Source organism: Acartia tonsa, chromosome 14 (assembly GCF_053477335.1).
Source record: "Acartia tonsa isolate MP-2025a chromosome 14, ASM5347733v1, whole genome shotgun sequence".
Lineage (NCBI taxonomy): Eukaryota > Metazoa > Arthropoda > Copepoda > Calanoida > Acartiidae > Acartia > Acartia tonsa.
In genome coordinates this window covers 8,437,432-8,455,007 of record NC_137273.1, presented here as the reverse complement: position 1 = coordinate 8,455,007, position 17,576 = coordinate 8,437,432, and the positions used below count along the sequence as shown (strand labels likewise).

Below are 17,576 nucleotides of genomic sequence, written 5' to 3'. Positions count from 1 at the left end.
CTCTCAAAGCTCTATATTACTCTATTTTTCATTGTCATTTAGTTTATGGAATCCTTATCTACTCATGTGCATCACCCACAAATCTTACTGGCATAATCACTAAACAAAAAATGGCTGTGAGATGTATTAAGCAAGCAACCTACTATAGCCATTCTAGTCCTTTATTTAAAAATCTCAATATTTTACCCTTTGAATCTCTAGCTCATTACTTTAAACTAAAATTTATGTATGAGTACAAAAATAATTTGTTGCCAAGGTCTTTTAATAATATGTGGCCTAGACGAGGTGAATTAAATGGTAACTTCGTTTTGAGAAACAATAATAATTTAACTGTCCCCTTTTCTCGAATTAACTTAGTAGAGAGGCTTCCTATTTGTTCATTTCCAAAGATATGGAACAGTTTTGACGACCGTGATAATATAAAAAATGCCTTAAACCTAAATCAATTTAAGAGTAAGCTAAAAAAATGCCTTCTAGCAAAAATAGACATAACATGTTATAGACTTCTTTGCCGTTCTTGCCACCTAAGAATGTAAAACATTTATTCTGTCTGTTCTACAAGTCTTCACTGATTTACCCCTCATATTAATTATAAATGTTTATAGTCAATATTACAAACACACATCATGTTACTTTCCCCTCCAATTCCCTTCCTTACAATTCCACATTATAATCCCCATCATATATAATGCGTAAGTTCTTATTTTAAATAATCAAGCTTCATGTTATCTATTATATTTTTTTATCATTTTTTTCTTATCTGCAAAGGCTACTTAATATTACCTCGAGAGAGATTAATTAGTCCTTTGACACGAATTTTGAATGTGAATACTATTATCTTTATTATTAAACTATAAGTAATCATGATCAATTTTATTGTTTGTTTGTGATTATACCATGTAATGTATATATATTTTTTTTTGTATGTGTCATAAAATAAATATTTCATTTCAAGTGAAGCTTTTTAAATGTAAAATCGACTTACACCCGTCCCTATTACCTCATGTGTCCTTAGAGGCCTCTAGGGAAGTAGTCACTAGTCCTATTATATGTCTCTTTGATCTCGCTAATCGCTGTATAGACTGATTTTTTTTCATTTTAAGGAAGTTTCGCTTAGGTACCGGGATGGTTTTGAGTTTTGAATATTTTATTTATAAATGTAAGTTGCATGGTGGATTTATACAATATTACTGCTTATCCCATCTACTTGATGCTAGGGGCACAGTGGCTAGTGTATTTATATTTAATGCAATTAAGAACAATCTATAAACATTAAAATAAAAATTATCATCATCCCTTCTCTCTGCAAAGATAACACCTTTAAAACATATAACTAAGGCGTGTATTAGATGGATTAACCATTATCCAACCCCTCATCATTATTTTAGTTTCTAAAACTTGTACTTAATAATAATGACATTAAAATAATGTTATGTTAATGATATGCCCACAATGGCCTATTTTTACAAATACTGTGTGGTATACAATACATATATATAATATTCAGTAAAAAAACATATATGGATGTATAAATGGAAAATGATATTGTGGATATTTTGCCGATGACATTATTGCCTTATTATAAGATAAAATAACAAATAATCATTAACACATTATTTTATAGAACATTTACCTATATGTATATTGTACATTAAGGCATTGATCAACTACAAACAATTGACAATTAAATCATATTCAATATTGAGTTCTTTTGCTAAAACTCTTGTCATTGCATCTGCTATAGCTTCGCTGTGTTGGTTGTTTTCATTCTGGGTTTGAATACATTTTGTTCTTGTCTTAATAATAAATAGATTCAATCCAAAATATATAAAATCGATAGGTATGTAGATTATTACTAGATAATTAAAGAAATAGATAGATAGATAGATGGATTGATAGATAGATAGATAGATAGATAGATAGATAGATAGATAGATAGATAGATAGATAGATAGATAGATAGATAGATAGATAGATAGATAGATAGATAGATAGATAGATAGATAGATAGATAGATAGATAGATAGATAGATAGATAGATAGATTGATAGATAGATAGATAGATAGATAGATAGATAGATAGATAGATAGATAGATAGATAGATAGATAGATAGATAGATAGATAGATATAGATACCAATATATATTTGATTTAATGTTCTATACAATTGTTAAGAAACTATGTATAACATGTATTTCGTCACGTAATAATTATTATGTAAGAAGTGTTTTTAAAAACAAGCTAGAAAGTAAGATTTGATTAGTTAAAAAAAATTAGCAATGCTTAATTGTTGAAAATAATAAGGTTTGACTGCGATTCACGACTATAGATTGCTCTTCTTCTAGTGGCCACGCCCCTAGATACCTCAAGGAACTTTTTAGGTGGGGTTGAAGTTGAATCCCATTCATTTTTTTTGTTTTGTATAGAAAAAATAAAGAAAAATTTGTTCGGAGGGGTTCATTTAATTCTAGTAGTGTTTATGTTGATGGTACCCTCCAGTACCCATGTGAAGTTTCATTCATATTGTAAAGGAGAACCATATCGGTCCAGACAGACTTACAATAAATCTATTGCTTACATTAAAAAACTAAAGAACAGCTATCAACAGAAATTGTGTAGTTTTGTAAAAGCTCTTCAACGCTCACCGGAAGTGAAATCTTTTTTTTTACATGTAGTGCCTATTTCATTAAGATTAAGATTTTGTAAAAGAATTGTATCGTTGTTTCTGCTATTAGTCGAGGAAGTGATGGGATCCAATATTAACCGTGGTATTAGAACTTGAATTGTACCAACAGCTTATATGTCGGATATGTGATACCTTATATTTCAGCAAGTTCAAGAGGATTACCCTTGAAAGTTTTGGAGACAATCTATGCCATCAAATGGTTGGTTCAATTATGCATAATCATATACTTAATTGAATCCTTATAATAGAGTAACTTGATGTCTTTCTGTTTGTCTGTCTGTTTGTACCAAAGGATCTCGCTAACCGCTAAACTGATGTGATTCTACTTTACAGGGGAGCTTCTTATAGATCCAAGGAAGATTTATAACTATTTTGGAGGAGGGTACCACCACCCTCCGAAGAAAAATCGCCCCAAGAAAAAAATTACTTCCCCAATTTTTCTTTTTAAACCTAAAATAAAAATTGATAGTCAAAATCAACCCCCCTCATGTACCCCTACAGGCCTCTTAGGGCGTAGCCGCTAGCATCTAGAAATTAAAAAGATAACCTAATATTTAAGTTAAAAGTTAAAATATATCACATTACAGGCAACTAGGATTCAGCTATTCTATTTTAGAGGGGTAAGGGCAAGATAAGCTGGAAAAACATTGTTGTATCCCCCCCCCTAAAGCTTCCCTTTCCCATAAAAAAGAGTATGTTAATCTTTTTTATTACAGGTAAAAAATCAGATATTGGTTGGCACCTGATGAACCAGACCAGCGAAGAAAATTAGTGATTATGGCATATTGTTTGGACCTAAAGAAGGCGCTCGGAGAAGGATATCTTATCGGAAGAAAATTTAATATTTTCGCCTTTACATAAAGTACCTTATTGAGTTCTGATCCCCCTCTCCCTTCTAAAATAATTGAAAATAAATTGTGGGAGTGGGGAGCGATTTTATGTTTATTTATTAATTAATTTAGGTGTGTTATATTATAGTTACTGGTTAGCCCCGCAGGGTTAGGCATAGGATAAAACTTGGATAAAAAAATTTCTTAGTACCAAAACTATTTTAAAAATTCATTTCAATTTTGTTCAACATTTTTTTTTTCAAACATCCCTCTTCATAAAGTAAATAGTCCTTATGTTTTATATAATACATGCCTCCCCAAATGCGTTGTATTACATAATATGTAATTGTTGTATAGTTAAAGAAGATTTATAGTTCATAATGATTCTTATATTATTACAATTGTTAGAAAGAAATTACATTAATAAACAAGGATCGTAAGGGATAAGACAATGAGAATAAATTGAAGAACATTCAAATAATGATAAAACAAAAATAAGATTATTGGTTAAAGTTTGAAACGAATTATCACATTTCTATAAAAGTAAGTACCCATTGTTTTTGAGCCAACAAATAAGGTAATCTTGGATACTAGTGTAATTAATATTCCAATGTCCTATCCCTCCCAGGGTACAAGAATAATCAAAGATTACCCATTTTAAACTTGAGTCTTGGATAATTCTAAAAGTTTTTATGGGTGTACGGACTGACCAAACAAAAAAATAGAAAGCTTAAATATAGACCTGACAAATAACTGTAGCTTGTTCTATTTTGAATAAGGTCTGTTGGTTGTCGGTAATGAACTTTAATGCCTCCAAAAAGTTGAGTCCAATACTGGCGGCTATCATATCTACAACACATAGACAAAGGTTTATTTACTCAGCTTCTGAAAGAGGTAGAGGGCTGGAAATGTTGACAAATGTTAAAGAGATTTTTGCTAAACTCTAAGATTTACGGTTTTTTCTTTCTCATTTCCCTCCATACAAATGTTTTTTTAGGTAGCCCCTAGGAAATTAAAAAATGTGGAAACTTGCCATGTAGTATTTCATTTTTGTAATACACAGGGTTATATAAGTTGCGTTAATATTACATAAATATCAAACAATATGTACTCAAATGCTTTTTAAAATAAAGATTAAAAAGTTAATATTTTTGGTAAAGACATACATCAAATTTTCCAATGAGCTTTTACGACTGCTACCAAATTGTTTCTGTTACTTGGCTGTGTTAATATTCCCAACACTATTGGTTGATATTCAAAGACCCAATTGAGAGTTGCACAAGGTCATTGCGATAAGGAAATAAAGTTATTTATTTCCTGTTTTACCCTGTAGTGTTTTACCCTAATAACTTACCAACAGATGGAGGAGGGATGTTATCTACAGGTCCAGCAGGGACAGGACACTTGGTATCAACACTCCTCTTCATTCTCAACAAGTTTGTATACAAGCTAAAATAATATTGTTCCTTGTAGGATTTAAAGAAAATATAATTTTTGTTGTTGATCTTTAACAAATAAAACTAACATAGGTTACTAATGGCTTGACCAATTAGTTGACCGTAGTGAATAATAATATAATAATAATAATAAATCCCTTTTTTCAGGTGGGACACAATCCTCCATCACTCACAAAATTATCAACAATAAAGGAGCGGATATAACCCACGCCAGGCTACAATTAAATCAAGACAAAAGTAAGTGCCCAGCTCTGGGACTTATGTGTGGTGAAATTAGACATAAAATCCTGATTATTCCAGGTAAAACCAAAATATTTCAGCGGGGTCTTTTTGAGAAAATTAGATTAAATTTTAAGTTCAATTTTCATCCAGTAGGAATTACCGCATAATCATGACAAGAAAAGCACAGATTATTTATTTAAAATTGTGAACAACTTTGTTTTTATAAAGTCTTTCATAAAACCTCTCAATATATGATTTATTCAAGGCTGAATTTCCGTGACCTTAGCAAAGCAACTGATTAAAATGACCATTAATTAACTTCCATCAGCAGTGGTTTTATGAAGAACTTTATGAAACCAAAGTTGTTCAAAATTTTTAAATAAATAATCTTTGCATTTCTTACCATGATTATGATGTAACTCTTAGGCCATGAAAATTGAACTTGAAATTTTCAAATATAATTTTCTCCAAAAGACCCCGCTAAACTATTCTCTGTATCTAAAAATTAAATCTATTTTTAAGATCTCCATAACCACTAAATCAATTGAGTTCTTTACTATGCTACTTTGTTAAAGAAATCAAAACCCTAAAATTACTCTTCAAGGGTCATACCTTACATAATAAATATTTTTTTACCTGTCCAAGGAACGTCCAGGACTGATGGCCATGACCATGTTCATGCTAGTTTGTCCAGAAGCAAGATTAGCTATGTTGACATTGCCATTGTTGTCATTATTATCGTTGTTCTGTGCAATATATATACATTTTTGTTTATAGTCTTAGGACATTATTGTTCATCCAAATATAAAAGTAACAGGTTGTCTACCTGTGTGTCTGTTTGGGTGTCCAACCGCTCGTCCAATATAGGTCCAGGTAAGGTAATTATTTTTTTGAGGAGGGTACCTCAGCACTTCAATTAGAAATCGCTAAGGGTACAATTTACATGAATCATCTACACTAAATGTTTTGTTTTTTTTTGGTTGGAACTTAAACCCATATTTTGAGTGTCATTTGTCAAAAATTTACTAGATTTGTAAAAAAAAAACTGGGGGTAGGGTAGTCTCCCCTACACCCCCCTCCTCTTGGACGTCCCTGTCAATCGTATTATAGACCGACTTGATTTGTAAAATTAATATTCATTTAAATATTAATTACTCTATTTTATCTCATATACTTTGATGAAAAAAAAATAAAAATAAAATAAAAAATTCTAAATCAAATCCTGATTTAAATATGATTAAATTTACAAACAAGGTTGACAATATTCATGAAAAAAAATTTGCGTAAATGAAACAGGTACTCAAATACGTTATTTTATTCGTTTGCTAAAACTTTTGATTTTTAAATTGAACTTTGAGTGGATGGTTTCTAGCAGTAAAATGGGTAATTTTGTTTCTCGTATTCATTCAAATCCGGTGGATAGGAACCGGTTCTCATCCATACGAAAAAACTATGTCTAGCATCGTATTATATCCAGTTTTCTACGAATATAGAAATGTACAATCAAAAGATTAAAACCAGTTTTTTAGCCGGTGACTCCGGGACCACGGGGCTAAAAAAATTAGTTTTAATCTTTTAATTGTACATTTTATATCCGCGGAAAGCTGTTTAATATACGATACGAGTAATAACTATTCTCGTATTCATTCGAATCCGGTGGATAGGAACCGGTTCTCATCCATACGAAAAAAACTATGTCTAGCATCGTATTATATCCAGTTTTCTACGAATATAGAAATGTACAATCAAAAGATTAAAACCAGTTTTTTAGCCGGTGCCTCCGGCACCTCGGGGCTAAAAAAAATAGTTTTAATCTTATAATTGTACATTTTATATCCGCGGAAAGCCGTTTATAATACGATACGACAAATAACTATTCTCGTATTCATTCGAATCCGGTGGATAGGAACCGGTTCTCATCCATACGAAAAAACTATGTCTAGCATCGTATTATATCCAGTTTTCTACGAATATAGAAATGTACAATCATAAGATTAAAACCAGTTTTTTTAGCCTGTGCCTTCGGCATCTCGGGGCTAAAAAAACTAGTTTTAATCTTATAATTGTACATTCTATATCCGCGGAACCGTTTATAATACGATGAAAGAAATAACTATTATCAACGTTAAATAAGTTCCCTGAATTATGCGCTTCCAATACTGATCCTATACGGGCTCATCCTAATTTTAGAAAAGCTTATCTTTAGCGGATTATACAATTTTTAAAAGCGAGGCTTTTCTATAATTAGGGTCGGTCCGTCCGTACGTCCGTACGTCCGTAACGGATAGCTTTTTTCGTTAATTTAGACATGTTAGAATTGTCCTATCGATTTCAAATTTTGCATGGTGATTCCTTTAGTAGTTGGGTACGATTTAGAAAGCATAGCAACTCTATAATCACTACCAAAATGTCCGTGCGTCCATTTTAAACATGTTGATTTTTTTACTTTTTTAAATAGCTTTTTTCGTTAATTTAGGCATGTTAGAATTGACCTATTGATTTCAAATTTGCATGGTAATTCCTGTAACAGTTAGGTACGAGTTAGAAAGCGTAGCAACTCTATAATCATTACCAGAATGTCCGTAGGTCCATTTTAAACATGTTGATTTTTTTTACATTTTAACAACAAATTTGTATGTGACCTAATTATCCGATTGGTCTGATTTTTTGTATACTGATTCCTGGGACAACAAAGTACAACATTATAAACGAAGCAACTCTATAATCAAGTCCTAAAAATACATACAAGTCTTATACATTCGCATTCTGATTATTCAGTTCTGACATTATACCAAGTGTTAATGTCCGTTTGTCCTACCCTTTCAGAGCTTCGCTTTTATGGATGTTGTCATCCTTGTTTAATTAATCATAAATTAAAATTTCTTTTAGAGGAAAACATTAGGAGTCGGCAGCCGTGGCTTTAACCACGCAGTTGATGAAGACACAGTTGCTGCGTTGGTTGACAACGGCTATGGTTGACTTTGCGTGGCTGAATTGAAATTTGATGGCTACAGCTGTGGCTGAGGTTCCGGAAGCTGAGAGTGACTTACGCAGATTATGGGTAAGAGCGGTTGTAGTTTACAAGGTTGCCTAATAAGCCGCGCGATTGACAGTGAGCCTTAATGGGAGGTTTTCGAAGCTATGGTTGCTTAGAAAGCCGGGCAGCTGACAGTGAGGCTTATCAAGGGGCTTACGGAGCCGCTTGGCTGATGCTGGCTTACGAAACCTTTTTAAAAAATCAATTTTGGTAAAAATATCAAACTTAGTTTCCCTTTAATAAAATAAAGAAAAATATAAAAGATGAACGCAAAATATTATGAATAACCAGGATCTGTTTAAAGTTTCTGGAAAATCTTCAATGGTAAGATTATACCTGGAATCAGGAATGGGTCTTCGCTTCTTTTTTATTTTTAAAGGTATTATTCAATATTATTTAAAATTCTTTGTTAAAATCGTAGATCGTAATTTGCCCAAAAACTCTACTCCACAAATAGATATATCATTACATGGGTCTTACACCATGTTATCTAATATAATTGCAGTGGGCTAAAAAAACGATTACTCCCTTTACTCCATTCCCTCCCCTTCTACTGGATGAACGAACTGACCAATAAAATGGCGATAATATTTTCGAGGTCATAATATCTACGTACACTCTACGTATATTACCCCACAGATAGAGATGAAAAATATGCAAGGGGAAAATTTGTAAAATATATATATTCCTGATTATTTCTGTTATTATTATTGTTATTTATATTATTAACAGCACTCATTGCAGCGTTGATAACTGAGATAACAAATCCAAGGAATCCAATTGAACTCAACTAAAAAAAAAACAATGTGTCAAATCCTATAAAGTCTCTTAGGCTAATTTGAGAGTTAGGGTTTTCTAAGTCTAACATAAACATTTTTTTAAAGGCTAAGATAACCATAGTTTTATAACTAAAAAAGTGAAAATAAAAGTGGTTGTTATTGTTAATTAAGTTAATTTCTCTATTGGCATATTGGCATTCCCACACACCTCTGTACCGACTTGTAACACATTCACCTGTACAGGACAGTACCAACTTACACATTAAGATATATAAGTTGGAAAGAATTTTAATGTTAGAGGGAGATTTGAAATCTGCATCAAATTTTAGGGATTTTCTATAAAATTCGTTTTTTGTATAATTCTTTATCTAAAAGCGGAAATACAATTTAAGTTAATTAATTTTGACATATGTGATTGCTGGATTGATAATTATCTGCGCTCTGATTGGAGAAGGTTAAGTGTCGTACATCATCACCCAATTAGAGCGCAGGTAGTTTCTAATCCACCTATCCTATTACACATACAGAAAGAAATTTACAAAGATCTACTTTTATTATTACTTAGATATTAGTCAATACGTTCCTTCATAGTCAGGGGAGGGCCGGGGATGGAGTAAAGTAAAAAGAAGAGGGATGTATGGGGTGTCAGTATATTTGCCATCTAGGTGAAACATTTTATCAGGGCATACAAAAATCTCTCACAATATCCATATATCTTATATATCCATTCTAAAAACTTAAAAACTTCGCAAACAATAATTTAATTATCATGATCTAAATATTAGCTTGAAGCTTTCTATATTGCCTTTAAAACATGACGTCATACTGACCTACCATTGGCCAATTAAAATGTATACTGGCCTGCCATTAGTAATTTGGTCTGTGTATTTGGCCAATTAAAATGTATACTGGCCTGCCATTAGTAATTTGGTCTGTGTATTTGGCCAATTAAAATGTATACTTGACTGCCATTGGTAATTTGATTTGTGTATTGGTCTACTGTTGGTCATTTGTATTGTATGACGTCATAATTAGCTTACCTGACTGCTGGGTATGCATTCCTTATCCGAATGTTTTGGCATAAATATGAGCGGAGCTGATGAACCACTATCTCCATAACTTAATAGAAAGGATTGGTTATTTATCACATTGTATTATAATAAAGCTTTCCGGGAATAGTAAAATGAAAAACTGGTATTGAATTTATGATTTTTATTTTACTATTTGTGGAAAATCACGAAATCTATACTTAGTGTAAATGTTGTAATTTTACATAACTTTGTTTTACAACAGTGAAGTGCATAATATTTGCAAGGGGGCTGAAAAAAAGGGTTTTTCCTCGTATATTTCTTCAAGGGGGATGTAGACATCCCCTTTCGGCATGCTTAGTTGTCGATTCTATAATGGGGGAAAAATGATAAAAAATCTTTTCCTGCCAAAAATTCCTTCTCAAGTTAATTAAATTATAGTCCCTGATCCGCTATCTAGCAAAAAATGAAATCAAATTAGCAAAAGGTTCCTTTAAACCTGAACAAGAAAAGACTAATAAAACAACTAAATAAGACTGGATGCTGTATTTAGATTGCTGCTTATAGAATGTTTACAAGCAAATTTTACGTTAATTTTCTCTTATTGAAGAAAAAAAATAAAAACGACTTTACAATTTGTAACTACAATAAATGATTTTCAATAATGTACTAGACGTTTGGAAGAACATTATTAAACGCTAATCCGTTTTAATAAATTTTAAAATTTATTTAGAGTTAACATACAATATGAAGTGACAAATTCATCAAATTTTAATTGAAGATTATACTTGAATTAGATTATTTTACAATTTCAAATATGCTATTTATAAATGAAAATTTGATATAACTTTTGAATAGATCCAATAGATCTATATGGTCAATTTGGCATAAGAATCCGTCAAATTAAAAAAAGTTACCATTTTATTTATAATTATATACCATTTGTACACTTTCTAACCCAAAAATATAGCTGGTTTGTTCCTCCACTGTCTTCCTATTTGCAGCTCTATAGAGTATGCATGTTGATCTTATATATGCAATGCATTGCTTTTTAATAATTTTTACTTCTATTGAATGCAAGCAGAATTGAAAATGAGAGGCCCCCCTCTAACCCCCCCCCCCCCCAAAAAAAAAAAAAAAAATAGTCACATACATCACATTAGTTTTAAACGTTATACAAATTCTGACCTCCTTTTCATTCTGAAGTTTACCACATTATTCCATATGTCGTCATTGCTATTCAAAAAGTCGTCTTTGTCGTTCAAATTTGAGTTTTCTCCACTTAAAAGTAAATATTCATAATCTTGGAAAACTATATTGCTACCAGAGAAATTTGTGTTAATTAAACTGTTCAGCAAAACACTCATCGTATTTTTCTATTTAAACAATTGACTTTTTGAGTACTTGATATTTAGTTTTTTTTCTGAAAGATTATTTTATTTTACATGTTATACAAAATAGAGAAGCGTTGGATAAGCAATATGTCAATTATATTTAAACAAGGATGACAGCTGCCATAAATCACAAAGCACAAAAATTCATGGATTGAAATACTGTAAAATTTAATTTACAGAGCATTTTAAATGCTTTGATATTTTTAACATAAAAAGCTGTCTATAATACTATGCCATAAATAACTATCATCAATTTTATGTTGATATATAAACAGCAGATAATAAGGTAAACAAAATGAAAAACAAACTAATAATTTTTACTCTCACTAAAAAAGTATGTTTCACAGCGATGCGTAACTACTAAAGAAAACAGAAAGTCTTTTTCTCCATTGAAAGTAAAACTGTTTTTTACGTTGGTATAATATAGCAAAAAGTCGGCTTTCTTTAGGATGAGAGAACGAGAGAAAGAAAGAAGGAGAAAGATAGATAAAAAGAGAAATAGCTAAGTTGTGCTAGACCAGCGTACCAACGGACAATGTTATATGATTACTTCAAATTAGCTTCGCCACTAAAAAAAAATAAACTATTTTGAAAACACAACATACAGATAAACACAGGTATTTAAAGGGATTAGACAATGCCAAAATGTGGGTACATCCTGAATAATAATACACAAAATCACCAATTCTATAGATTAATTAGTGGTTAATATGTTTTGACAATCAATAATATTATCCAACTAATCAAGAAGTTCCAAAGTTGTTAAGCCAACGAATAGGAAAACTTTATACTACCGTTGGGACTAGTGTAATAATCAGCCCAATTTTCCCTTCGTTCCTGAAATAAACGTGTTTTTTTTTCATAAATGATTCTAAATCTAACGTCAATCAGTTTAAATATTAAAATGTAATATTAAAATCTGCTACAATAAACCCATACTTTTATAATACTTACTAAGTATTATATGATTACAGTTATCTAATTTTTAAAGGCAATTTATCCTACGATGTAACATTCTAAATTGAGATCAGTTAAGCTTAAAATCTATTGTAACATCACTATATTTCTCAGTATTAGAAACTTTTCTTCAAGTAAAAATAAAACGGAACAGTGAAATTGTCCTATATCACTGAAACTTGCAGTTAGTGAAAGCAGGCTACTGTGTTTGGTAAAAAAATGAGAGTGAACGAAAATTCTAGTTGATTTTAACATTCATGTACATTTATTTCATATAGTTTTTACAATTATTACATATTTTGAAAGGAAATGTTATTATAGAAAATTATAACATAACAAATAGTGTAACAATAAGAAGAAAGGGTGGGTACATTGGTCAGTAACTTACACTGATACACAACATTTCATGACGTCATCTTATAAGTTGGCTAAAAAACTTTAGATACTTTAATTAAATTTATCAATTTGGTTTCACACTAGTAGTGTTCAAACTTTTCAACCAATAAGTTTATCCACAAAAGAGGTAATTTTTATGAGGATATGCAACAATTTATACCTCTTGTGTTATCACTAAAGATCCCTGTAGGAAATTGAACAGTTTTATATAAAGTTTCTAGTAAATATATCAAGACTTGAATCTAACACTTCTTCAACATCATATCATAGTCACATTACAAATTAAAAATTCGTTTTAATCTTCTGATTACAAAAATTGTCCTTTCACCAGACCAAAGAATCCAATATGGAGGCAGTGCCAGGAAGAACACTCTACCAACAATGAGATGAATAATGATAACACTATTGTTTTCACTGTTGATGAACACTGTAAAGATTGCAAGGGCTAATGCTGCTGTACCAATATAAATTGCAATATCAGTGTTTAAAAGATGTTTTAGATATACAGCTACATTTTGAATATTATTATGATTAGCAGCATTGATTATATCTTTAGTATCATTAATGTCTAGGGTTTCTTTCTTCTGAGTAGGATCTTCCATTATTTTATTTATGATGGTATTAGATTCAGATCCATCCCCAGCAGAAAGAGTGTCTATTGATACAATTTCAATAAAATCTTCATTCATAATCTTACTTTTATTCCCTTCTGTTGTTTCCTCAAAAGATTCAAACTCAGTTAAATCATAGTCCTCAACTAAAGTAGAAGATCTTTCCTCCCTTACTGAAACTAATGTTGGATTTATATCCTCAATTATGTTTAGCACAGATTTAATCTTAGTTGTGTTTACCTCTGTATCATTATCTAAGTTTTCTGTGTTTGATTCTTCAACATTTATGAAATTGTTGATCTTAAGTTTATTATCAATTGGATCTTTTGTTTGAGGGGCGGCAGATGATAGTAAGGGGTTAACTACTTTGGAGTTTGATACGCTTGGCAATATACAAGGTAATGTTGAATGGTCATTTGTTTGATTATCAATTACTTCAAGGGGAGTAATTTTGTTAGTTGTTGGCAGGATCCTCTTCATTATATTGACATGAAATCTCTTTTTCAATAGTATTAACATAGATATCACAATTCTTAATCCAAATGTAGCAGCTAAATGGAGAATTAAGGTTGGTGGCTTTTCATTCATCTGAAAGCTAGTAATATTGAGATTACGCAAGGTTTGCATATTATAAATATTATGTCTTGTACATAACGTTTGGTATTTAAATAATATATACCCATACTCTATAATCAACAGACCACCAAATGTTAAGGAAGTGAGTTTCCACATTTTATCGTGGTTCATGCTAAGATAATAAGTAGGAGAGAAGATAGCCAGTGCCTTGAATAATAATATTGCTGAGAAACAATGACACATTAACACTGTATACAGTTCATTTACAGTTAGACTACATGTCAGATTGGGATATGAATCTAGACCAATTTGGATGACTTCTGGAAACAGATTGAATAGAATCCCAAACATGTTTGCATGAGTTAATACTGCTGCAGTGTTGAGCATTAGAAACTTCATAAGGTGAACAAGGATTGTTTCCTGAAAAAAAACACTAGTTTATAATTTAAAAAAAAAATAAAAAGAATAGGATTTCATTTTTTTTCAATTGATTGTAAAACATGCAGTTTTATCTAAGTTGTCCATAGAAATTCAAACAAAAATACAGTCATAATCTTTAAATATATGAAGGCATGTAGTAACAAATAGTTGTATCTATAATCTAATTTAGATTTTATTGACAACTTTACAAATAAATTTATAAACCTTTTAGAACAAAAATATAGTGCACTGTAACCATACAAGAGGGACCAACTCTCTAGTGAGACAAACGTACATAGGAGACATTTCTTCAGTAAAAGCTAAAAGATTTTTAAAAGTTTGTCAATCTTATCAATAAAATAAATCTTCTAAAATTTTTGGACCAAATATTCCAATCTTGGATAACCAAATCTGAATCAATTCAGCAATCAATTTTACTATTATGTCTCATTTTTGTTCCAAAGTCTACCTAGAGGGTAAATCAAAAGAGGGTTTGTCAAGGAACTACGAAACCAAATTTTTTCCTTGCCTTAGGTGCTGCCAAATTAGCATAATAGAGATGAATGAATTTACAGGATGCCAATGCAATAATACTGAAGATAGCACTTCCAATAACATGAACAAAATCTGGAACAATAGGTGCACTAATAACTATTATACAAATAACTAGGATTAAAGTTATCCAAGATGTGGCTTTGTTTTGTGGAAAGAAGTTCATTGTTTTGTTTACTGATTGGTATTCCTAAACTGAATGAGAAATTCTGATGATATAGATTTTGTACACAAATAATATCTATCTCTATCAAAATTAACCTCCTACATTTAAAAATTGATTTTTGATTTCTACACAATGCAATGAATGATTGTGATTTAAAATACCTTTCTTCAAGAAAATGGATGACACTGCCTGGAAAAAAGTATTTAAGTCAAAAATACCTTTTTTATGAAGTGGGGTAATTTTAAATTTCATTGAATACTGCATTAGGTTAAATTATTTTGTTTGTTTTAATGATGATATGGATTAGAGATACTCCATTTTTTAAAAACATCAATTAATTAATTATAAAAACAACAATTTAGTGTTCTAATAAAATCATAATTTTACAGTTTTTAGAAATAGTTTGGTGCACGTGTCAAGATAATATTAAACAAGGATGACAACATCCATGATTAGAGAAGCACAAAAAAACATGACTAAGAGTACGGACAATGAGATTAATATAGTATTTGATAAAGAAAAAAATTCACAAAGCCTCTCTTATGAATTCTTATATCTTTTTAATATTTTAATTTTGTATGATGACTGACAGGCTGACAGTTAAAATAAATTACATACTGGATGCTCAGAACAATGGGAAATTTAATTTTGATACTATCATGCACAAAAATTTTGAAAACTGGACCCAAAAACACCAAAACACCAGAGATATAGGGATATATATAAAATAGCCAAAAACCTGCTAAAAGGTAGTCTGACTCCCGTAGATGTTCTGTTAAACGACGAGAAATTTAACTTTGATAACCTTAACAAAAAAAATTTTAAATTGGACCATAACACCAGAGATATGGGGGAAAAAGAGAAAATATAAAGATTGCCAAAAACCTGCTAAAAGGCAGTCTGACTGTCATTGTTGTTTTTTTAAAGGATAGGAAATTCAATTTTGATATCATTAACAAAAAATTTTTTGAAAATCGGACCAATAACACCAAAGATATGTGGAAAATTGTAAAAAATATTAAAATAGCCAAAAACATGCTAAAAAGCAGTGCGACTGCCATAGATGTATTAATTTGTGCTCCTTAGAAATGGGAATGTTGTCACAAATTTTCAGCCTCATATCTTTTATAGGGGCTGATAAAATCCAATTTCACCCATAACATTACGGACAGACGGACGGACTGATGGACTGACGGACAAAGTGAATTATAGAGTAGCTTCGCTACTTAAGATTAAAATTATGTATTTTAAAATAAGAAAATAAAATTACCTTGCTTTAACAGAAACTTATGAAACAGAGACTTACACAAGTTAATTTATTAGTAGCGAAGCTACTCTATAATTCACTTTGTCCGTCCGTCCGTCCGTCCGTCAGTCAGTCCGTCCGTCCGTCAGTCAGTCCGTCCGTCCGTAACGCTATGGGGGAAATGGGATTTACTCAGCTCCTATAAATGATAGAATGCTGAAATTTTTTGACAACATTTCTATCATTAAGGAGAACAATTGACTATAAAACATCATTGGCGTTCGGACCGATTTTTAGCAGGTTTTAGGCTATTTTTATATTTTTCACATTTTTCTCCATATCTTCAGTGTTTATGGTCCGATTTTCAAAATTTTTTCAGTTATAGATATCAAAATTAAATTTCCCGTCTTTTAAAGAAAACAATCATGACGGCCAGACTGCCTTTTTAGCAGGTTTTAGGCTGTTTTTTTTTATATATTTAACATTTTTCTCCATATCTTCAGTGTTTATAGTCCGATTTTCAAAATTTTTCAGTTATATATATCAAAATTAAATTTCCCGTCTTTTAAACAAAATAACCATGACGGCCAGACTGCCTTTTTGGCAGGTTTTAGGCTATTTTTATATATTTAACACTTTTTTCCATATCTTCAGTGTATATGGTCCGATTTTCCAAATTTTTTAAGTTAAGGATGTAAAAATTAAATTTTTTGTCGTTTTAATAAAACAACCATGACGGCCAGACTGCCTTTTATCAGGTTTTTGGCTATTTTTATATGTTTTACATATTTCCCCATATCTTTGTTTATTTTGATGCAATTTTCAAACTTTTATGGGATATCAGTATCAAAATAATTTTTCCCATTGTTATGAGCATCTTGAATATAATTTACTTTGACCATCGTCATCATGCAAATAAAACAAGGTTTCATGTTTATTTTATCCAATAAATCTATTCTTGATTTTAGCAAAAACCTTTTAAATCTACCTGTACGTATTCCCATCGAGGTTTTTTTGTGCTTCGCTACTTATGGATGTTGTCATCCTTGTTAATTAAATCATCTACTCAATCATTTTGATAATGACCTCATTAACTTCTCAAAATATATCATTAAAAAGATAAATACTTCAAAAAATCATTAATGATTTTGGTAATATATCATAACGTATTTAAAGAAAGTCTTTTCCTTAAATGGTCGGGGAAGGGAGGGAGGGAGT

At 30.8% G+C, this 17,576-nt stretch overlaps 2 protein-coding genes across 2 annotated transcripts in view; one reads left to right on the top strand and one right to left on the bottom strand.

Moving 5' to 3' along the window:
* Positions 1 to 17,576, top strand: part of LOC145306408 (uncharacterized) — a 458,128-nt gene that overhangs the window by 417,548 nt on the left and 23,004 nt on the right. The window lies entirely within an intron of this gene.
* On the bottom strand, positions 1,617 to 11,459 carry LOC145306298 (uncharacterized). The gene is made up of 7 exons (XM_080148379.1): positions 11,229 to 11,459; positions 10,053 to 10,131; positions 8,892 to 9,023; positions 5,833 to 5,942; positions 4,872 to 4,966; positions 4,260 to 4,366; positions 1,617 to 1,796 (listed from the first exon to the last, which is right to left on the bottom strand). The coding sequence occupies exons 1-7, from the start codon at positions 11,405 to 11,407 to the stop codon at positions 1,668 to 1,670; spliced, it is 831 nt and encodes a 276-aa protein (XP_080004505.1). The 5' UTR covers positions 11,408 to 11,459; the 3' UTR covers positions 1,617 to 1,667.

What these genes read in the sequence shown, in the direction of transcription:
- LOC145306298 (XM_080148379.1), bottom strand. Translation starts at nt 11,407, where the DNA reads ATGAGTGTTTTGCTGAACAGTTTAATTAACACAAATTTCTCTGGTAGC. An exon ending in AATGCATACCCAGCAGTCAG is followed by an intron (nt 9,024 to 10,052) that starts GTAAGCTAATTA and finishes TTTTTTTTTTAG; the next exon opens with TTGAGTTCAATTGGATTCCT. An exon ending in CATCCCTCCTCCATCTGTTG is followed by an intron (nt 4,367 to 4,871) that starts GTAAGTTATTAG and finishes TATGTGTTGTAG; the next exon opens with ATATGATAGCCGCCAGTATT.